At 48.1% G+C, this 18224-nt stretch overlaps 1 protein-coding gene across 7 annotated transcripts in view; it reads left to right on the plus strand.

Annotated features, from left to right (window-relative positions):
- Window positions 1-18224, plus strand: part of LOC131937329 (DNA topoisomerase 3-beta-1) — a 32104-nt gene that overhangs the window by 8815 nt on the left and 5065 nt on the right. For all 7 annotated transcript variants that reach the window (XM_059294634.1, XM_059294630.1, XM_059294633.1 and 4 more), the window contains 6 exons: window positions 1071-1191; window positions 1671-1853; window positions 2091-2300; window positions 4407-4624; window positions 15812-15992; window positions 16355-16554. In XM_059294634.1, the coding sequence (XP_059150617.1) occupies window positions 1071-1191; window positions 1671-1853; window positions 2091-2300; window positions 4407-4624; window positions 15812-15992; window positions 16355-16554 (1113 nt within the window). The remainder of the gene's footprint in view (window positions 1-1070; window positions 1192-1670; window positions 1854-2090; window positions 2301-4406; window positions 4625-15811; window positions 15993-16354; window positions 16555-18224) is intronic.

Here is an 18224-nt window from a genome sequence, read left to right on the forward strand (position 1 = left end):
CTTGATGGTGTCTGACATCTTGATGGTGTCTGACATCTTGATGGTGTCTGACATCTTGATGGTGTCTGACATCTTGATGGTGTCTCACAGCTGACACCTTGATGGTGTCTCACAGCTGACACCTTGATGGTGTCTCACAGCTGACACCTTGATGGTGTCTCACAGCTGACACCTTGATGGTGTCTCACAGCTGACACCTTGATGGTGTCTGACATCTTGATGGTGTCTGAAATCTTGATGGTGTCTGACATCTTGATGGTGTCTGACATCTTGATGGTGTCTGACATCTTGATGGTGTCTGACATCTTGATGGTGTCTCACAGCTGACACCTTGATGGTGTCTCACAGCTGACACCTTGATGGTGTCTCACAGCTGACACCTTGATGGTGTCTCACAGCTGACACCTTGATGGTGTCTCACAGCTAACATTTTGATGGTGTCATAATGTTAAAGTTACCCTGCCATATTTTTAAAAAATTATTTATATAAAAATACTCACACGGACATAACCATAATTTGAGGGGGGGGTGGCACTTTTGTTTGCATAGCATTACATTCTTGATAAAGCATACATTATACGATGACCTGGTCCCACTGTCCTCATGCTGTCCTGGTCCACTGTCCTTGTGTCCTTATCCCACTGTCCTTGTGTCCTTATCCCACTGTCCTTGTGTCCTTATCCCACTGTCCTTATCCCACTGTCCTCATGTCCTGGTCCCACTGTCCTTGTGTCCTTATCCCACTGTCCTCATGTCCTGGTCCCACTGTCCTTGTGTCCTTATCCCACTGTCCTCATGTCCTTATCCCACTGTCCTTGTGTCCTTATCCCACTGTCCTCATGTCCTGGTCCCACTGTCCTTGTGTCCTGGTCCCACTGTCCTTGTGTCCTTATCCCACTGTCCTTGTGTCCTTATCCCACTGTCCTTGTGTCCTTATCCCACTGTCCTTGTGTCCTTATCCCACTGTCCTTGTGTCCTTATCCCACTGTCCTCGTGTCCTTATCCCACTGTCCTCATGTCCTTATCCCACTGTCCTCATGTCCTTATCCCACTGTCCTTGTGTCCTGCAGGAAGGGCCACGACGCAGGTGACCATCCACCCATAACCCCCATGAAATCGGCCACAGAAAGTGAGCTGGACTCTGACAGCTGGAGACTGTATGACTACATCACCAGACACTTTATAGCAACTGTGAGTAGGCCATGTGTGGTGCTGTGTGTGGACCTGTGTGTGGTGTGTGTGCGAGCTGTGTGTGGTGTTGTGTGTAGACCATGTGTGGTGCTGTGTGTGGACCTGTGTGTGGTGCTGTGTGTGGTGTTGTGTGTGTTGTGTGTGGACCATGTGTGGTGGTGTGTGTAGACCATGTGTGGTGCTGTGTGTGGACCTGTGTGTGGTGCTGTGTGTGGTGTTGTGTGTGGACCATGTGTGTGTTGTGTGTACCATGTGTGTTGTGTTGTGTGTGTACCATGTGTGTGGTGTTGTGTGTGTTGTGTGTGTACCATGTGTGTTGTGTTGTGTGTGTACCATGTGTGTGGTGTTGTGTGTGTACCATGTGTGTTGTGTTGTGTGTGTACCATGTGTGTGGTGTTGTGTTGTTGTGTGTGGACCATGTGTGGTATAGTGCGTGGACCACTAAAGAAATGTCTTTGAGCACCCAATCTACCCACCAGATCAGCCCCAACTGCACGTACCTACAGACAACAATTTACTTTGAGATTGGCTCGGAGAAGTTTTCCTGCTCTGGTAAAGTTCTTGTGGATCCAGGCTACACCAGCATCATGCCCTGGCAGCAACTGGGAGCTGATGAAGAGATACCCATCCTCAAGAAAGATGAAAAGTTGGCGCTAGAGGAGGTACATAGTTACTTTAAGAAATGACTTGTTTTGGGGGAGGTACATAACTAGTTACTTTAAGAAATGACTTGTTTTTGGGGAGGTACATAACTAGTTACTTTAAGAAATGACTTGTTTTTGGGGAGGTACATAACTAGTTACTTTAAGAAATGACTTGTTTTGGGGGAGGTACATAACTAGTTACTTAAGAATAGACATGTGTACTCAAATTTAAATAAAGTGACCTTTTTACTTCAGGTGAAATTAGTTGATAAAATGACCTGCCCGCCAGACTATCTGACAGAAAGTGAGTTGATCACACTCATGGAGAAACATGGCATAGGCACGGACGCCAGCATCCCTGTACACATCAACAACATTTGTGAACGCAACTACGTCAACATCATCAGCGGCAGGAAGCTGAAACCTACACCACTGGGCATTGTCTTAGTGCATGGCTATCAGAAGGTCAGTGTGGTCATGGCTATCAGAAGGTCAGTGTGGCCATGGCTATCAGGTCAGTGTGGTCATGGCTATCAGAAGGTCAGTGTGGCCATGGCTATCAGAAGGTCAGTGTGGTCATGGCTATCAGAAGGTCAGTGTGGTCATGGCTATCAGAAGGTCAGTGTGGCCATGGCTATCAGAAGGTCAGTGTGGTCATGGCTATCAGAAGGTCAGTGTGGTCATGGCTATCAGGTCAGTGTGGTCATGGCTATCAGAAGGTCAGTGTGGTCATGGCTATCAGGTCAGTGTGGTCATGGCTATCAGGTCAGTGTGGTCATGGCTATCAGAAGGTCAGTGTGGTCATGGCTATCAGGTCAGTGTGGTCATGGCTATCAGGTCAGTGTGGTCATGGCTATCAGAAGGTCAGTGTGGTCATGGCTATCAGGTCAGTGTGGTCATGGCTATCAGAAGGTCAGTGTGGTCATGGCTATCAGAAGGTCAGTGTGGCCATGGCTATCAGGTCAGTGTGGTCATGGCTATCAGGTCAGTGTGGTCATGGCTATCAGAAGGTCAGTGTGGTCATGGCTATCAGAAGGTCAGTGTGGTCATGGCTATCAGAAGGTCAGTGTGGTCATGGCTATCAGAAGGTCAGTGTGGTCATGGCTATCAGGTCAGTGTGGTCATGGCTATCAGAAGGTCAGTGTGGTCATGGCTATCAGAAGGTCAGTGTGGCCATGGCTATCAGAAGGTCAGTGTGGCCATGGCTATCAGAAGGTCAGTGTGGTCATGGCTATCAGAAGGTCAGTGTGGTCATGGCTATCAGGTCAGTGTGGTCATGGCTATCAGAAGGTCAGTGTGGTCATGGCTATCAGAAGGTCAGTGTGGTCATGGCTATCAGAAGGTCAGTGTGGTCATGGCTATCAGAAGGTCAGTGTGGCCATGGCTATCAGGTCAGTGTGGTCATGGCTATCAGGTCAGTGTGGTCATGGCTATCAGAAGGTCAGTGTGGCCATGGCTATCAGAAGGACAGTGTGGTCATGGCTATCAGAAGGTCAGTGTGGCCATGGCTATCAGGTCAGTGTGGTCATGGCTATCAGGTCAGTGTGGTCATGGCTATCAGAAGGTCAGTGTGGTCATGGCTATCAGAAGGTCAGTGTGGTCATGGCTATCAGAAGGTCAGTGTGGTCATGGCTATCAGAAGGTCAGTGTGGTCATGGCTATCAGAAGGTCAGTGTGGTCATGGCTATCAGAAGGTCAGTGTGGTCATGGCTATCAGAAGGTCAGTGTGGTCATGGCTATCAGGTCAGTGTGGCCATGGCTATCAGGTCAGTGTGGTCATGGCTATCAGGTCAGTGTGGTCATGGCTATCAGAAGGTCAGTGTGGCCATGGCTATCAGAAGGTCAGTGTGGTCATGGCTATCAGAAGGTCAGTGTGGCCATGGCTATCAGAAGGTCAGTGTGGCCATGGCTATCAGAAGGTCAGTGTGGTCATGGCTATCAGAAGGTCAGTGTGGCCATGGCTATCAGAAGGTCAGTGTGGTCATGGCTATCAGAAGGTCAGTGTGGTCATGGCTATCAGAAGGTCAGTGTGGCCATGGTTATCAGAAGGTCAGTGTGGTCATGGCTATCAGGTCAGTGTGGTCATGGCTATCAGAAGGTCGATGTGGTCTGTTTGCGTCAAGGATTGTTGCAATCATTGTCCACAATTTGTTGGGAATGATTGTCTGCAAATAAGCCTGTTCTCGTGCAGATTGTTGCAATGATTGTCCCCAGATTGTTGCAATGATTGTCCCCAGATTGTTGAATAGATTGTTGCAATGATTGTGTGCAGATTGTTGCAATGATTGTGTGCAGATTGTTGCAATGATTGTCACCACATTGTTGCAATGATTGTCACCACATTGTTGCAATGATTGTGTGCAGATTGTTGCAATGATTGTCACCACATTGTTGCAATGATTGTGTGCAGGCTATTGCAACGATTGTGTGCAGATTGTTGCAACGATTGTGTGCAGATTGTTGCAACGATTGTGTGCAGATTGTTGCAATGATTGTGTGCAGATTGTTGCAATGATTGTGTGCAGATTGTTGCAATGATTGTGTGCAGATTGTTGCAATGATTGTCCCCAGATTGATGTAGATCTTGTGCTACCCACTATGAGGTCAGCTGTAGAGCAACAGCTGACACTGATAGCCCAGGGGAAAGCTGATTTTATGGAGGTCAAACAGCACGCCATCGACATCTTCCACCGCAAGTTCAGATATTTTGTTGACTGTATCGCAGCCATGGACGAACTGTTTGAAGTCACATTCTCATCTCTGGCAGATAGTGGCAGACCTTTATCTAGGTCAGTCAACCTCTGTCCACATGTGGTCAAGTGTGGGAGGTGTATGATATATGTAGTCAGGTGTGGGAGGTGTATGATATATGTGGTGTGGGAGGTGTATGATATATGTGGTGTGGGAGGTGTATGATATCTGGTCAGGTTTGGGAGGTGTATGATATCTGGTCAGGTGTGGGAGGTGTATGATATCTGTGGTGTGGGAGGTGTATATGTGGTGTGGGAGGTGTATGATATCTGTGGTGTGGGAGGTGTATGATATCTGTGGTCAGGTGTGGGAGGTGTATGGCTGTAGTCAGGTGTGGGAGGTGTATGATATCTGTAGTGTGGGAGGTGTATGATATCTGTGGTGTGGGAGGTGTATGATATCTGTGGTGTGGGAGGTGTATGATATCTGTGGTGTGGGAGGTGTATGATATCTGTGGTGTGGGAGGTGTATGATATCTGTGGTCAGGTGTGGGAGGTGTATGATATCTGTGGTATGGGAGGTGTATGATATCTGTGGTGTGGGAGGTGTATGATATCTGTGGTCAGGTGTGGGAGGTGTATGATATCTGTGGTCAGGTGTGGGAGGTGTATGATATCTGTGGTCAGGTGTGGGTGGTGTATGATATCTGTGGTCAGGTGTGGGAGGTGTATGATATCTGTGGTGTGGGAGGTGTATGATATCTGTGGTGTGGGAGGTGTATGATATCTGTGGTCAGGTGTGGGAGGTGTATGATATCTGTGGTATGGGAGGTGTATGATATCTGTGGTGTGGGAGGTGTATGATATCTGTGGTCAGGTGTGGGAGGTGTATGATATCTGTGGTCAGGTGTGGGAGGTGTATGATATATGTGGTGTGGGAGGTGTATGATATCTGTGGTATGGGAGGTGTATGATATCTGTGGTGTGGGAGGTGTATGATATCTGTGGTCAGATGTGGGAGGTGTATGATATCTGTGGTCAGGTGTGGGAGGTGTATGATATCTGTGGTGTGGGAGGTGTATGATATCTGTGGCCAGGAGTGGGAGGTGTATGGCTGTAGTCAGGTGTGGGAGGTGTATGATATCTGTAGTATGGGAGGTGTATGATATATGTGGTGTGGGAGGTGTATGATATCTGTGGTGTGGGAGGTGTATGATATCTGTGGTCAGGTGTGGGAGGTGTATGATATCTGTGGTGTGGGAGGTGTATGATATCTGTGGTGTGGGAGGTGTATGATATATGTGGTGTGGGAGGTGTATGATATCTGTGGTCAGGTGTGGGAGGTGTATGATATCTGTGGTCAGGTGTGGGAGGTGTATGATATCTGTGGTCAGGTGTGGGAGGTGTATGATATCTGTGGTCAGGTGTGGGAGGTGTATGATATCTGTGGTCAGGTGTGGGTGGTGTATGATATCTGTGGTGTGGGAGGTGTATGATATCTGTGGTGTGGGAGGTGTATGATATCTGTGGTCAGGTGTGGGAGGTGTATGATATCTGTGGTCAGGTGTGGGAGGTGTATGATATCTGTGGTCAGGTGTGGGTGGTGTATGATATGTGGTGTGGGAGGTGTATGATATCTGTGGTCAGGTGTGGGAGGTGTATGATATCTGTGGTGTGGGAGGTGTATGATATCTGTGGTCAGGTGTGGGAGGTGTATGATATATGTGGTCAGGTGTGGGTGGTGTATGATATATGTGGTGTGGGAGGTGTATGATATCTGTGGTCAGGTGTGGGAGGTGTATGATATCTGTGGTCAGGTGTGGGTGGTGTATGATATATGTGGTGTGGGAGGTGTATGATATCTGTGGTCAGGTGTGGGAGGTGTATGATATCTGTGGTGTGGGAGGTGTATGATATCTGTGGTGTGGGAGGTGTATGATATATGTGGTGTGGGAGGTGTATGATATATGTGGTGTGGGAGGTGTATGATATCTGTGGTGTGGGAGGTGTATGATATCTGTGGTGTGGGAGGTGTATGATATCTGTGGTCAGGTGTGGGAGGTGTATGATATCTGTGGTCAGGTGTGGGAGGTGTATGATATCTGTGGTCAGGTGTGGGAGGTGTATGATATCTGTGGTGTGGGAGGTGTATGATATCTGTGGTGTGGGAGGTGTATGATATCTGTGGTGTGGGAGGTGTATGATATCTGTGGTCAGGTGTGGGAGGTGTATGATATCTGTGGTGTGGGAGGTGTATGATATCTGTGGTGTGGGAGGTGTATGATATATGTGGTGTGGGAGGTGTATGATATCTGTGGTCAGGTGTGGGAGGTGTATGATATATGTGGTGTGGGAGGTGTATGATATCTGTGGTGTGGGAGGTGTATGATATATGTGGTGTGGGAGGTGTATGATATCTGTGGTGTGGGAGGTGTATGATATCTGTGGTCAGGTGTGGGTGGTGTATGATATATGTGGTGTGGGAGGTGTATGATATCTGTGGTCAGGTGTGGGAGGTGTATGATATCTGTGGTGTGGGAGGTGTATGATATCTGTGGTGTGGGAGGTGTATGATATATGTGGTGTGGGAGGTGTATGATATATGTGGTGTGGGAGGTGTATGATATCTGTGGTGTGGGAGGTGTATGATATCTGTGGTGTGGGAGGTGTATGATATCTGTGGTCAGGTGTGGGAGCTGTATGATATCTGTGGTCAGGTGTGGGAGGTGTATGATATCTGTGGTCAGGTGTGGGAGGTGTATGATATCTGTGGTCAGGTGTGGGAGGTGTATGATATCTGTGGTCAGGTGTGGGAGGTGTATGATATCTGTGGTGTGGGAGGTGTATGATATCTGTGGTGTGGGAGGTGTATGATATCTGTGGTCAGGTGTGGGAGGTGTATGATATCTGTGGTGTGGGAGGTGTATGATATCTGTGGTGTGGGAGGTGTATGATATATGTGGTGTGGGAGGTGTATGATATCTGTGGTCAGGTGTGGGAGGTGTATGATATATGTGGTGTGGGAGGTGTATGATATCTGTGGTGTGGGAGGTGTATGATATATGTGGTGTGGGAGGTGTATGATATATGTGGTGTGGGAGGTGTATGATATCTGTGGTCAGGTGTGGGAGGTGTATGATATCTGTGGTCAGGTGTGGGAGGTGTATGATATCTGTGGTGTGGGAGGTGTATGATATCTGTGGTGTGGGAGGTGTATGATATCTGTGGTGTGGGAGTTGTATGATATCTGTGGTCAGGTGTGGGAGGTGTATGATATCTGTGGTCAGGTGTGGGAGGTGTATGATATCTGTGGTCAGGTGTGGGAGGTGTATGATATCTGTGGTCAGGTGTGGGAGGTGTATGATATCTGTGGTGTGGGAGGTGTATGATATATGTGGTGTGGGAGGTGTATGATATCTGTGGTCAGGTGTGGGAGGTGTATGATATCTGTGGTCAGGTGTGGGAGGTGTATGATATCTGTGGTCAGGTGTGGGAGGTGTATGATATCTGTGGTGTGGGAGGTGTATGATATCTGTGGTCAGGTGTGGGAGGTGTATGATATCTGTGGTCAGGTGTGGGAGGTGTATGATATCTGTGGTCAGGTGTGGGAGGTGTATGATATCTGTGGTGTGGGAGGTGTATGATATCTGTGGTGTGGGAGGTGTATGATATATGTGGTGTGGGAGGTGTATGATATCTGTGGTCAGGTGTGGGAGGTGTATGATATCTGTGGTCAGGTGTGGGAGGTGTATGATATCTGTGGTCAGGTGTGGGAGGTGTATGATATCTGCTCAGGTGTGGGAGGTGTATGATATCTGTGGTGTGGGAGGTGTATGATATATGTGGTGTGGGAGGTGTATGATATCTGTGGTCAGGTGTGGGAGGTGTATGATATCTGTGGTCAGGTGTGGGAGGTGTATGATATCTGTGGTCAGGTGTGGGAGGTGTATGATATCTGTGGTCAGGTGTGGGAGGTGTATGACATCTGTGGTGTGGGAGGTGTATGATATCTGTGGTGTGGGAGGTGTATGATATATGTGGTGTGGGAGGTGTATGATATCTGTGGTCAGGTGTGGGAGGTGTATGATAGCTGTGGTCAGGTGTGGGAGGTGTATGATATCTGTGGTCAGGTGTGGGAGGTGTATGATATATGTGGTGTGGGAGGTGTATGATATATGTGGTGTGGGATGTGTATGATATCTGTGGTCAGGTGTGGGAGGTGTATGATATCTGTGGTCAGGTGTGGGAGGTGTATGATATCTGTGGTGTGGGAGGTGTATGATATCTGTGGTCAGGTGTGGGAGGTGTATGATATCTGTGGTCAGGTGTGGGAGGTGTATGATATCTGTGGTCATGTGTGGGAGGTGTATGATATCTGTGGTCAGGTGTGGGAGGTGTATGATATCTGTGGTGTGGGAGGTGTATGATATCTGTGGTGTGGGAGGTGTATGATATATGTGGTGTGGGAGGTGTATGATATATGTGGTGTGGGAGGTGTATGATATCTGTGGTGTGGGAGGTGTATGATATCTGTGGTGTGGGAGGTGTATGATATCTGTGGTCAGGTGTGGGAGGTGTATGATATCTGTGGTCAGGTGTGGGAGGTGTATGATATCTGTGGTCAGGTGTGGGAGGTGTATGATATCTGTGGTGTGGGAGGTGTATGATATCTGTGGTGTGGGAGGTGTATGATATCTGTGGTGTGGGAGGTGTATGATATCTGTGGTCAGGTGTGGGAGGTGTATGATATCTGTGGTGTGGGAGGTGTATGATATCTGTGGTGTGGGAGGTGTATGATATATGTGGTGTGGGAGGTGTATGATATCTGTGGTCAGGTGTGGGAGGTGTATGATATATGTGGTGTGGGAGGTGTATGATATCTGTGGTGTGGGAGGTGTATGATATATGTGGTGTGGGAGGTGTATGATATCTGTGGTGTGGGAGGTGTATGATATCTGTGGTCAGGTGTGGGTGGTGTATGATATATGTGGTGTGGGAGGTGTATGATATCTGTGGTCAGGTGTGGGAGGTGTATGATATCTGTGGTGTGGGAGGTGTATGATATCTGTGGTGTGGGAGGTGTATGATATATGTGGTGTGGGAGGTGTATGATATATGTGGTGTGGGAGGTGTATGATATCTGTGGTGTGGGAGGTGTATGATATCTGTGGTGTGGGAGGTGTATGATATCTGTGGTCAGGTGTGGGAGGTGTATGATATCTGTGGTCAGGTGTGGGAGGTGTATGATATCTGTGGTCAGGTGTGGGAGGTGTATGATATCTGTGGTCAGGTGTGGGAGGTGTATGATATCTGTGGTGTGGGAGGTGTATGATATCTGTGGTGTGGGAGGTGTATGATATCTGTGGTCAGGTGTGGGAGGTGTATGATATCTGTGGTGTGGGAGGTGTATGATATCTGTGGTGTGGGAGGTGTATGATATATGTGGTGTGGGAGGTGTATGATATCTGTGGTCAGGTGTGGGAGGTGTATGATATATGTGGTGTGGGAGGTGTATGATATCTGTGGTGTGGGAGGTGTATGATATATGTGGTGTGGGAGGTGTATGATATCTGTGGTGTGGGAGGTGTATGATATCTGTGGTCAGGTGTGGGAGGTGTATGATATCTGTGGTCAGGTGTGGGAGGTGTATGATATCTGTGGTGTGGGAGGTGTATGATATCTGTGGTGTGGGAGGTGTATGATATATGTGGTGTGGGAGTTGTATGATATCTGTGGTCAGGTGTGGGAGGTGTATGATATCTGTGGTCAGGTGTGGGAGGTGTATGATATCTGTGGTCAGGTCTGGGAGGTGTATGATATCTGTGGTCAGGTGTGGGAGGTGTATGATATCTGTGGTGTGGGAGGTGTATGATATATGTGGTGTGGGAGGTGTATGATATCTGTGGTCAGGTGTGGGAGGTGTATGATATCTGTGGTCAGGTGTGGGAGGTGTATGATATCTGTGGTCAGGTGTGGGAGGTGTATGATATCTGTGGTGTGGGAGGTGTATGATATCTGTGGTCAGGTGTGGGAGGTGTATGATATCTGTGGTCAGGTGTGGGAGGTGTATGATATCTGTGGTCAGGTGTGGGAGGTGTATGATATCTGTGGTGTGGGAGGTGTATGATATCTGTGGTGTGGGAGGTGTATGATATATGTGGTGTGGGAGGTGTATGATATCTGTGGTCAGGTGTGGGAGGTGTATGATATCTGTGGTCAGGTGTGGGAGGTGTATGATATCTGTGGTCAGGTGTGGGAGGTGTATGATATCTGCTCAGGTGTGGGAGGTGTATGATATCTGTGGTGTGGGAGGTGTATGATATATGTGGTGTGGGAGGTGTATGATATCTGTGGTCAGGTGTGGGAGGTGTATGATATCTGTGGTCAGGTGTGGGAGGTGTATGATATCTGTGGTCAGGTGTGGGAGGTGTATGATATCTGTGGTCAGGTGTGGGAGGTGTATGACATCTGTGGTGTGGGAGGTGTATGATATCTGTGGTGTGGGAGGTGTATGATATATGTGGTGTGGGAGGTGTATGATATCTGTGGTCAGGTGTGGGAGGTGTATGATATCTGTGGTCAGGTGTGGGAGGTGTATGATATCTGTGGTCAGGTGTGGGAGGTGCATGATATATGTGGTGTGGGAGGTGTATGATATATGTGGTGTGGGATGTGTATGATATCTGTGGTCAGGTGTGGGAGGTGTATGATATCTGTGGTCAGGTGTGGGAGGTGTATGATATCTGTGGTGTGGGAGGTGTATGATATCTGTGGTCAGGTGTGGGAGGTGTATGATATCTGTGGTCAGGTGTGGGAGGTGTATGATATCTGTGGTCATGTGTGGGAGGTGTATGATATCTGTGGTCATGTGTGGGAGGTGTATGATATCTGTGGTCAGGTGTGGGAGGTGTATGATATCTGTGGTCAGGTGTGGGAGGTGTATGATATCTGTGGTCAGGTGTGGGAGGTGTATGATATCTGTGGTGTGGGAGGTGTATGATATCTGTGGTCAGGTGTGGGAGGTGTATGATATCTGTGGTCATGTGTGGGAGGTGTATGATATCTGTGGTCAGGTGTGGGAGGTGTATGATATCTGTGGTGTGGGAGGTGTATGATATCTGTGGTGTGGGAGGTGTATGATATCTGTGGTCAGGTGTGGGAGGTGTATGATATATGTGGTGTGGGAGGTGTATGATATCTGTGGTGTGGGAGGTGTATGATATATGTGGTCAGGTGTGGGAGGTGTATGATATCTGTGGTCAGGTGTGGGAGGTGTATGATATCTGTGGTCAGGTGTGGGAGGTGTATGATATCTGTGGTGTGGGAGGTGTATGATATCTGTGGTGTGGGAGGTGTATGATATATGTGGTGTGGGAGGTGTATGATATCTGTGGTCAGGTGTGGGAGGTGTATGATATCTGTGGTCAGGTGTGGGAGGTGTATGATATCTGTGGTCAGGTGTGGGAGGTGTATGATATCTGCTCAGGTGTGGGAGGTGTATGATATCTGTGGTGTGGGAGGTGTATGATATATGTGGTGTGGGAGGTGTATGATATCTGTGGTCAGGTGTGGGAGGTGTATGATATCTGTGGTCAGGTGTGGGAGGTGTATGATATCTGTGGTCAGGTGTGGGAGGTGTATGATATCTGTGGTCAGGTGTGGGAGGTGTATGACATCTGTGGTGTGGGAGGTGTATGATATCTGTGGTGTGGGAGGTGTATGATATATGTGGTGTGGGAGGTGTATGATATCTGTGGTCAGGTGTGGGAGGTGTATGATATATGTGGTGTGGGAGGTGTATGATATCTGTGGTGTGGGAGGTGTATGATATATGTGGTGTGGGAGGTGTATGATATATGTGGTGTGGGATGTGTATGATATCTGTGGTCAGGTGTGGGAGGTGTATGATATCTGTGGTCAGGTGTGGGAGGTGTATGATATCTGTGGTGTGGGAGGTGTATGATATCTGTGGTCAGGTGTGGGAGGTGTATGATATCTGTGGTCAGGTGTGGGAGGTGTATGATATCTGTGGTCATGTGTGGGAGGTGTATGATATCTGTGGTCATGTGTGGGAGGTGTATGATATCTGTGGTCAGGTGTGGGAGGTGTATGATATCTGTGGTCAGGTGTGGGAGGTGTATGATATCTGTGGTCAGGTGTGGGAGGTGTATGATATCTGTGGTGTGGGAGGTGTATGATATCTGTGGTCAGGTGTGGGAGGTGTATGATATCTGTGGTCATGTGTGGGAGGTGTATGATATCTGTGGTCAGGTGTGGGAGGTGTATGATATCTGTGGTGTGGGAGGTGTATGATATCTGTGGTGTGGGAGGTGTATGATATCTGTGGTCAGGTGTGGGAGGTGTATGATATATGTGGTGTGGGAGGTGTATGATATCTGTGGTGTGGGAGGTGTATGATATATGTGGTGTGGGAGGTGTATGATATCTGTGGTGTGGGAGGTGTATGATATCTGTGGTCAGGTGTGGGTGGTGTATGATATATGTGGTGTGGGAGGTGTATGATATCTGTGGTCAGGTGTGGGAGGTGTATGATATCTGTGGTGTGGGAGGTGTATGATATCTGTGGTGTGGGAGGTGTATGATATATGTGGTGTGGGAGGTGTATGATATATGTGGTGTGGGAGGTGTATGATATCTGTGGTGTGGGAGGTGTATGATATCTGTGGTCAGGTGTGGGTGGTGTATGATATATGTGGTGTGGGAGGTGTATGATATCTGTGGTCAGGTGTGGGAGGTGTATGATATCTGTGGTGTGGGAGGTGTATGATATCTGTGGTGTGGGAGGTGTATGATATATGTGGTGTGGGAGGTGTATGATATATGTGGTGTGGGAGGTGTATGATATCTGTGGTGTGGGAGGTGTATGATATCTGTGGTGTGGGAGGTGTATGATATCTGTGGTCAGGTGTGGGAGGTGTATGATATCTGTGGTCAGGTGTGGGAGGTGTATGATATCTGTGGTCAGGTGTGGGAGGTGTATGATATCTGTGGTCAGGTGTGGGAGGTGTATGATATCTGTGGTGTGGGAGGTGTATGATATCTGTGGTGTGGGAGGTGTATGATATCTGTGGTCAGGTGTGGGAGGTGTATGATATCTGTGGTGTGGGAGGTGTATGATATCTGTGGTGTGGGAGGTGTATGATATATGTGGTGTGGGAGGTGTATGATATCTGTGGTCAGGTGTGGGAGGTGTATGATATATGTGGTGTGGGAGGTGTATGATATCTGTGGTGTGGGAGGTGTATGATATATGTGGTGTGGGAGGTGTATGATATCTGTGGTGTGGGAGGTGTATGATATCTGTGGTCAGGTGTGGGAGCTGTATGATATCTGTGGTCAGGTGTGGGAGGTGTATGATATCTGTGGTGTGGGAGGTGTATGATATCTGTGGTGTGGGAGGTGTATGATATATGTGGTGTGGGAGGTGTATGATATCTGTGGTCAGGTGTGGGAGGTGTATGATATCTGTGGTCAGGTGTGGGAGGTGTATGATATCTGTGGTCAGGTGTGGGAGGTGTATGATATCTGTGGTCGGGTGTGGGAGGTGTATGATATCTGTGGTGTGGGAGGTGTATGATATATGTGGTGTGGGAGGTGTATGATATCTGTGGTCAGGTGTGGGAGGTGTATGATATCTGTGGTCAGGTGTGGGAGGTGTATGATATCTGTGGTCAGGTGTGGGAGGTGTATGATATCTGTGGTGTGGGAGGTGTATGATATCTGTGGTCAGGTGTGGGAGGTGTATGATATCTGTGGTCAGGTGTGGGAGGTGTATGATATCTGTGGTCAGGTGTGGGAGGTGTATGATATCTGTGGTGTGGGAGGTGTATGATATCTGTGGTGTGGGAGGTGTATGATATATGTGGTGTGGGAGGTGTATGATATCTGTGGTCAGGTGTGGGAGGTGTATGATATCTGTGGTCAGGTGTGGGAGGTGTATGATATCTGTGGTCAGGTGTGGGAGGTGTATGATATCTGCTCAGGTGTGGGAGGTGTATGATATCTGTGGTGTGGGAGGTGTATGATATATGTGGTGTGGGAGGTGTATGATATCTGTGGTCAGGTGTGGGAGGTGTATGATATCTGTGGTCAGGTGTGGGAGGTGTATGATATCTGTGGTCAGGTGTGGGAGGTGTATGATATCTGTGGTCAGGTGTGGGAGGTGTATGACATCTGTGGTGTGGGAGGTGTATGATATCTGTGGTGTGGGAGGTGTATGATATATGTGGTGTGGGAGGTGTATGATATCTGTGGTCAGGTGTGGGAGGTGTATGATATCTGTGGTCAGGTGTGGGAGGTGTATGATATCTGTGGTCAGGTGTGGGAGGTGTATGATATATGTGGTGTGGGAGGTGTATGATATATGTGGTGTGGGATGTGTATGATATCTGTGGTCAGGTGTGGGAGGTGTATGATATCTGTGGTCAGGTGTGGGAGGTGTATGATATCTGTGGTGTGGGAGGTGTATGATATCTGTGGTCAGGTGTGGGAGGTGTATGATATCTGTGGTCAGGTGTGGGAGGTGTATGATATCTGTGGTCATGTGTGGGAGGTGTATGATATCTGTGGTCATGTGTGGGAGGTGTATGATATCTGTGGTCAGGTGTGGGAGGTGTATGATATCTGTGGTCAGGTGTGGGAGGTGTATGATATCTGTGGTCAGGTGTGGGAGGTGTATGATATCTGTGGTGTGGGAGGTGTATGATATCTGTGGTCAGGTGTGGGAGGTGTATGATATCTGTGGTCATGTGTGGGAGGTGTATGATATCTGTGGTCAGGTGTGGGAGGTGTATGATATCTGTGGTGTGGGAGGTGTATGATATATGTGGTGTGGGAGGTGTATGATATCTGTGGTCAGGTGTGGGAGGTGTATGATATCTGTGGTCATGTGTGGGAGGTGTATGATATCTGTGGTCAGGTGTGGGAGGTGTATGATATCTGTGGTGTGGGAGGTGTATGATATCTGTGGTCAGGTGTGGGAGGTGTATGATATCTGTGGTGTGGGAGGTGTATGATATCTGTGGTCAGGTGTGGGAGGTGTATGATATCTGTGGTCATGTGTGGGAGGTGTATGATATCTGTGGTCAGGTGTGGGAGGTGTATGATATCTGTGGTGTGGGAGGTGTATGATATCTGTGGTCAGGTGTGGGAGGTGTATGATATCTGTGGTGTGGGAGGTGTATGATATCTGTGGTCAGGTGTGGGAGGTGTATGATATCTGTGGTCAGGTGTGGGAGGTGTATGATGTCTGTCCACATATTTCAGGTGTGGCAAGTGTAGAAGGTACATGAAGTTTGTCCAGGCTAAACCATCGCGCCTCCACTGTTGTTCATGTGATGAGACCTTCTCGCTGCCCCAGAATGGCAACATCAAGCTGTACAAGGAGCTCAAGTGTCCACTGGATGAGTTTGAACTGGTCTTGTGGTCGACAGGGGCCAAAGGAAAGGTATCTCTACAGCACCAGACTTACCCCTGTGTCCCATTAATTACAGACTTACCCCTGTGTCCCATTAATTACAGACTTACCTCCTGTGTCCCATTAATTACAGACTTACCCCCTGTGTCCCATTAATTACAGACTTACCTCCTGTGTCCCATTAATTACAGACTTACCCCCTGTGTCCCATTAATTTCAGACTTACCCCCTGTGTCCCATTAATTACAGACTTACCCCTGTGTCCCATTAATTACAGACTTACCCCCTGTGTCCCATTAATTACAGACTTACCCGCTGTGTCCCATTAATTACAGACTTACCCCTGTGTCCCATTAATTACAGACTTACCCCATGTGTCCCATTAATTACAGACTTACCCGCTGTGCCCCTACTGCTACAACAACCCCCCATTCTCTGACATGAGAAAAGGGATGGGCTGCAATGAGTGCACACACCCCACGTGTTCTCACGCCTTTGGACAGAACGGAGTCTCCGAGTGTGTGGAGTGTGACAGTGGTGTGCTGGTACTGGACCACACCTCAGGTCCCAAGTGGAGGATGGCGTGTAACAAGTGGGTACATCACTCTCTAGTGGCTACATCACTCTCTCTCTAGTGGCTACATCACTCTCTCTCTCTCTAGTGGCTACATCACTCTCTCTAGTGGCTACATCACTCTCTCTAGTGGCTACATCACTCTCTCTCTAGTGGCTACATCACTCTCTCTAGTGGGTACATCACTCTCTCTAGTGGCTACATCACTCTCTAGTGGCTACATCACTCTCTCTAATGGCTACATCACTCTCTAGTGGCTACATCACTCTCTCTAGTGGCTACATCACTCTCTAGTGGCTACATCACTCTCTAGTGGCTACATCACTCTCTCTAGTGGCTACATCACTCTCTAGTGGCTACATCACTCTCTCTAGTGGCTACATCACTCTCTCTAGTGGCTACATCACTCTCTAGTGGCTACATCACTCTCTCTAGTGGCTACATCACTCTCTAGTGGCTACATCACTCTCTCTAGTGGCTACATCACTCTCTCTAGTGGCTACATCACTATCTCTAGTGGCTACATCACTCTCTCTAGTGGCTACATCACTCTCTAGTGGCTACATCACTCTCTAGTGGCTACATCAGTCTCTCTCTAGTGGCTACATCAGTCTCTCTAGTGGCTACATCACTCTCTAGTGGCTACATCACTCTCTCTCTAGTGGCTACATCACTCTCTCTAGTGGGTACATCACTCTCTCTAGTGGCTACATCACTCTCTAGTGGCTACATCACTCTCTCTAATGGCTACATCACTCTCTAGTGGCTACATCACTCTCTCTAGTGGCTACATCACTCTCTAGTGGCTACATCACTCTCTAGTGGCTACATCACTCTCTCTAGTGGCTACATCACTCTCTAGTGGCTACATCACTCTCTCTAGTGGCTACATCACTCTCTCTAGTGGCTACATCACTCTCTAGTGGCTACATCACTCTCTCTAGTGGCTACATCACTCTCTAGTGGCTACATCACTCTCTCTAGTGGCTACATCACTCTCTCTAGTGGCTACATCACTATCTCTAGTGGCTACATCACTCTCTCTAGTGGCTACATCACTCTCTAGTGGCTACATCACTCTCTAGTGGCTACATCAGTCTCTCTCTAGTTGCTACATCAGTCTCTCTAGTGGCTACATCACTCTCTAGTGGCTACATCACTCTGTCTAGTGGCTACATCACTCTCTAGTGGCTACATCACTCTCTCTCTAGTTGCTACATCTCTCTCTCTAGTGGCTACATCACTCTCTAGTGGCTATATCACTCTCTAGTGGCTAAATCACTCTCTCTAGTGGCTACATCACTCTCTCTAGTGGCTACATCTCTCTCTCTAGTGGCTACATCAGTCTCTCTAGTGATTACATCAGTCTCTCTAGTGGCTACATCACTCTCTCTAGTGGCTACATCAGTCTCTCTAGTGGGTACATCACTCTCTCTCTATTGGCTACATCACTCTCTCTCTTGTGGCTACATCACTCTCTCTAGTGGCTACATCACTCTCCCTCTTGTGGCTACATCACTCTCTCTAGTGGCTACATCACTCTCTCTAGTGGCTACATCACTCTCTCTCTAGTAGCTACATCACTCTCTCTCTAGTAGCTACATCACTCTCTCTAGTGGCTACATCTCTCTCTAGTGGCTACATCACTCTCTGGTGCTACATCACTCTCTCTCTAGTAGCTACATCAC

This window comes from Physella acuta, unplaced genomic scaffold (assembly GCF_028476545.2).
Source record: "Physella acuta isolate Inbredline_101_S28 unplaced genomic scaffold, ASM2847654v3 ptg000208l, whole genome shotgun sequence".
NCBI lineage: Eukaryota > Metazoa > Mollusca > Gastropoda > Physidae > Physella > Physella acuta.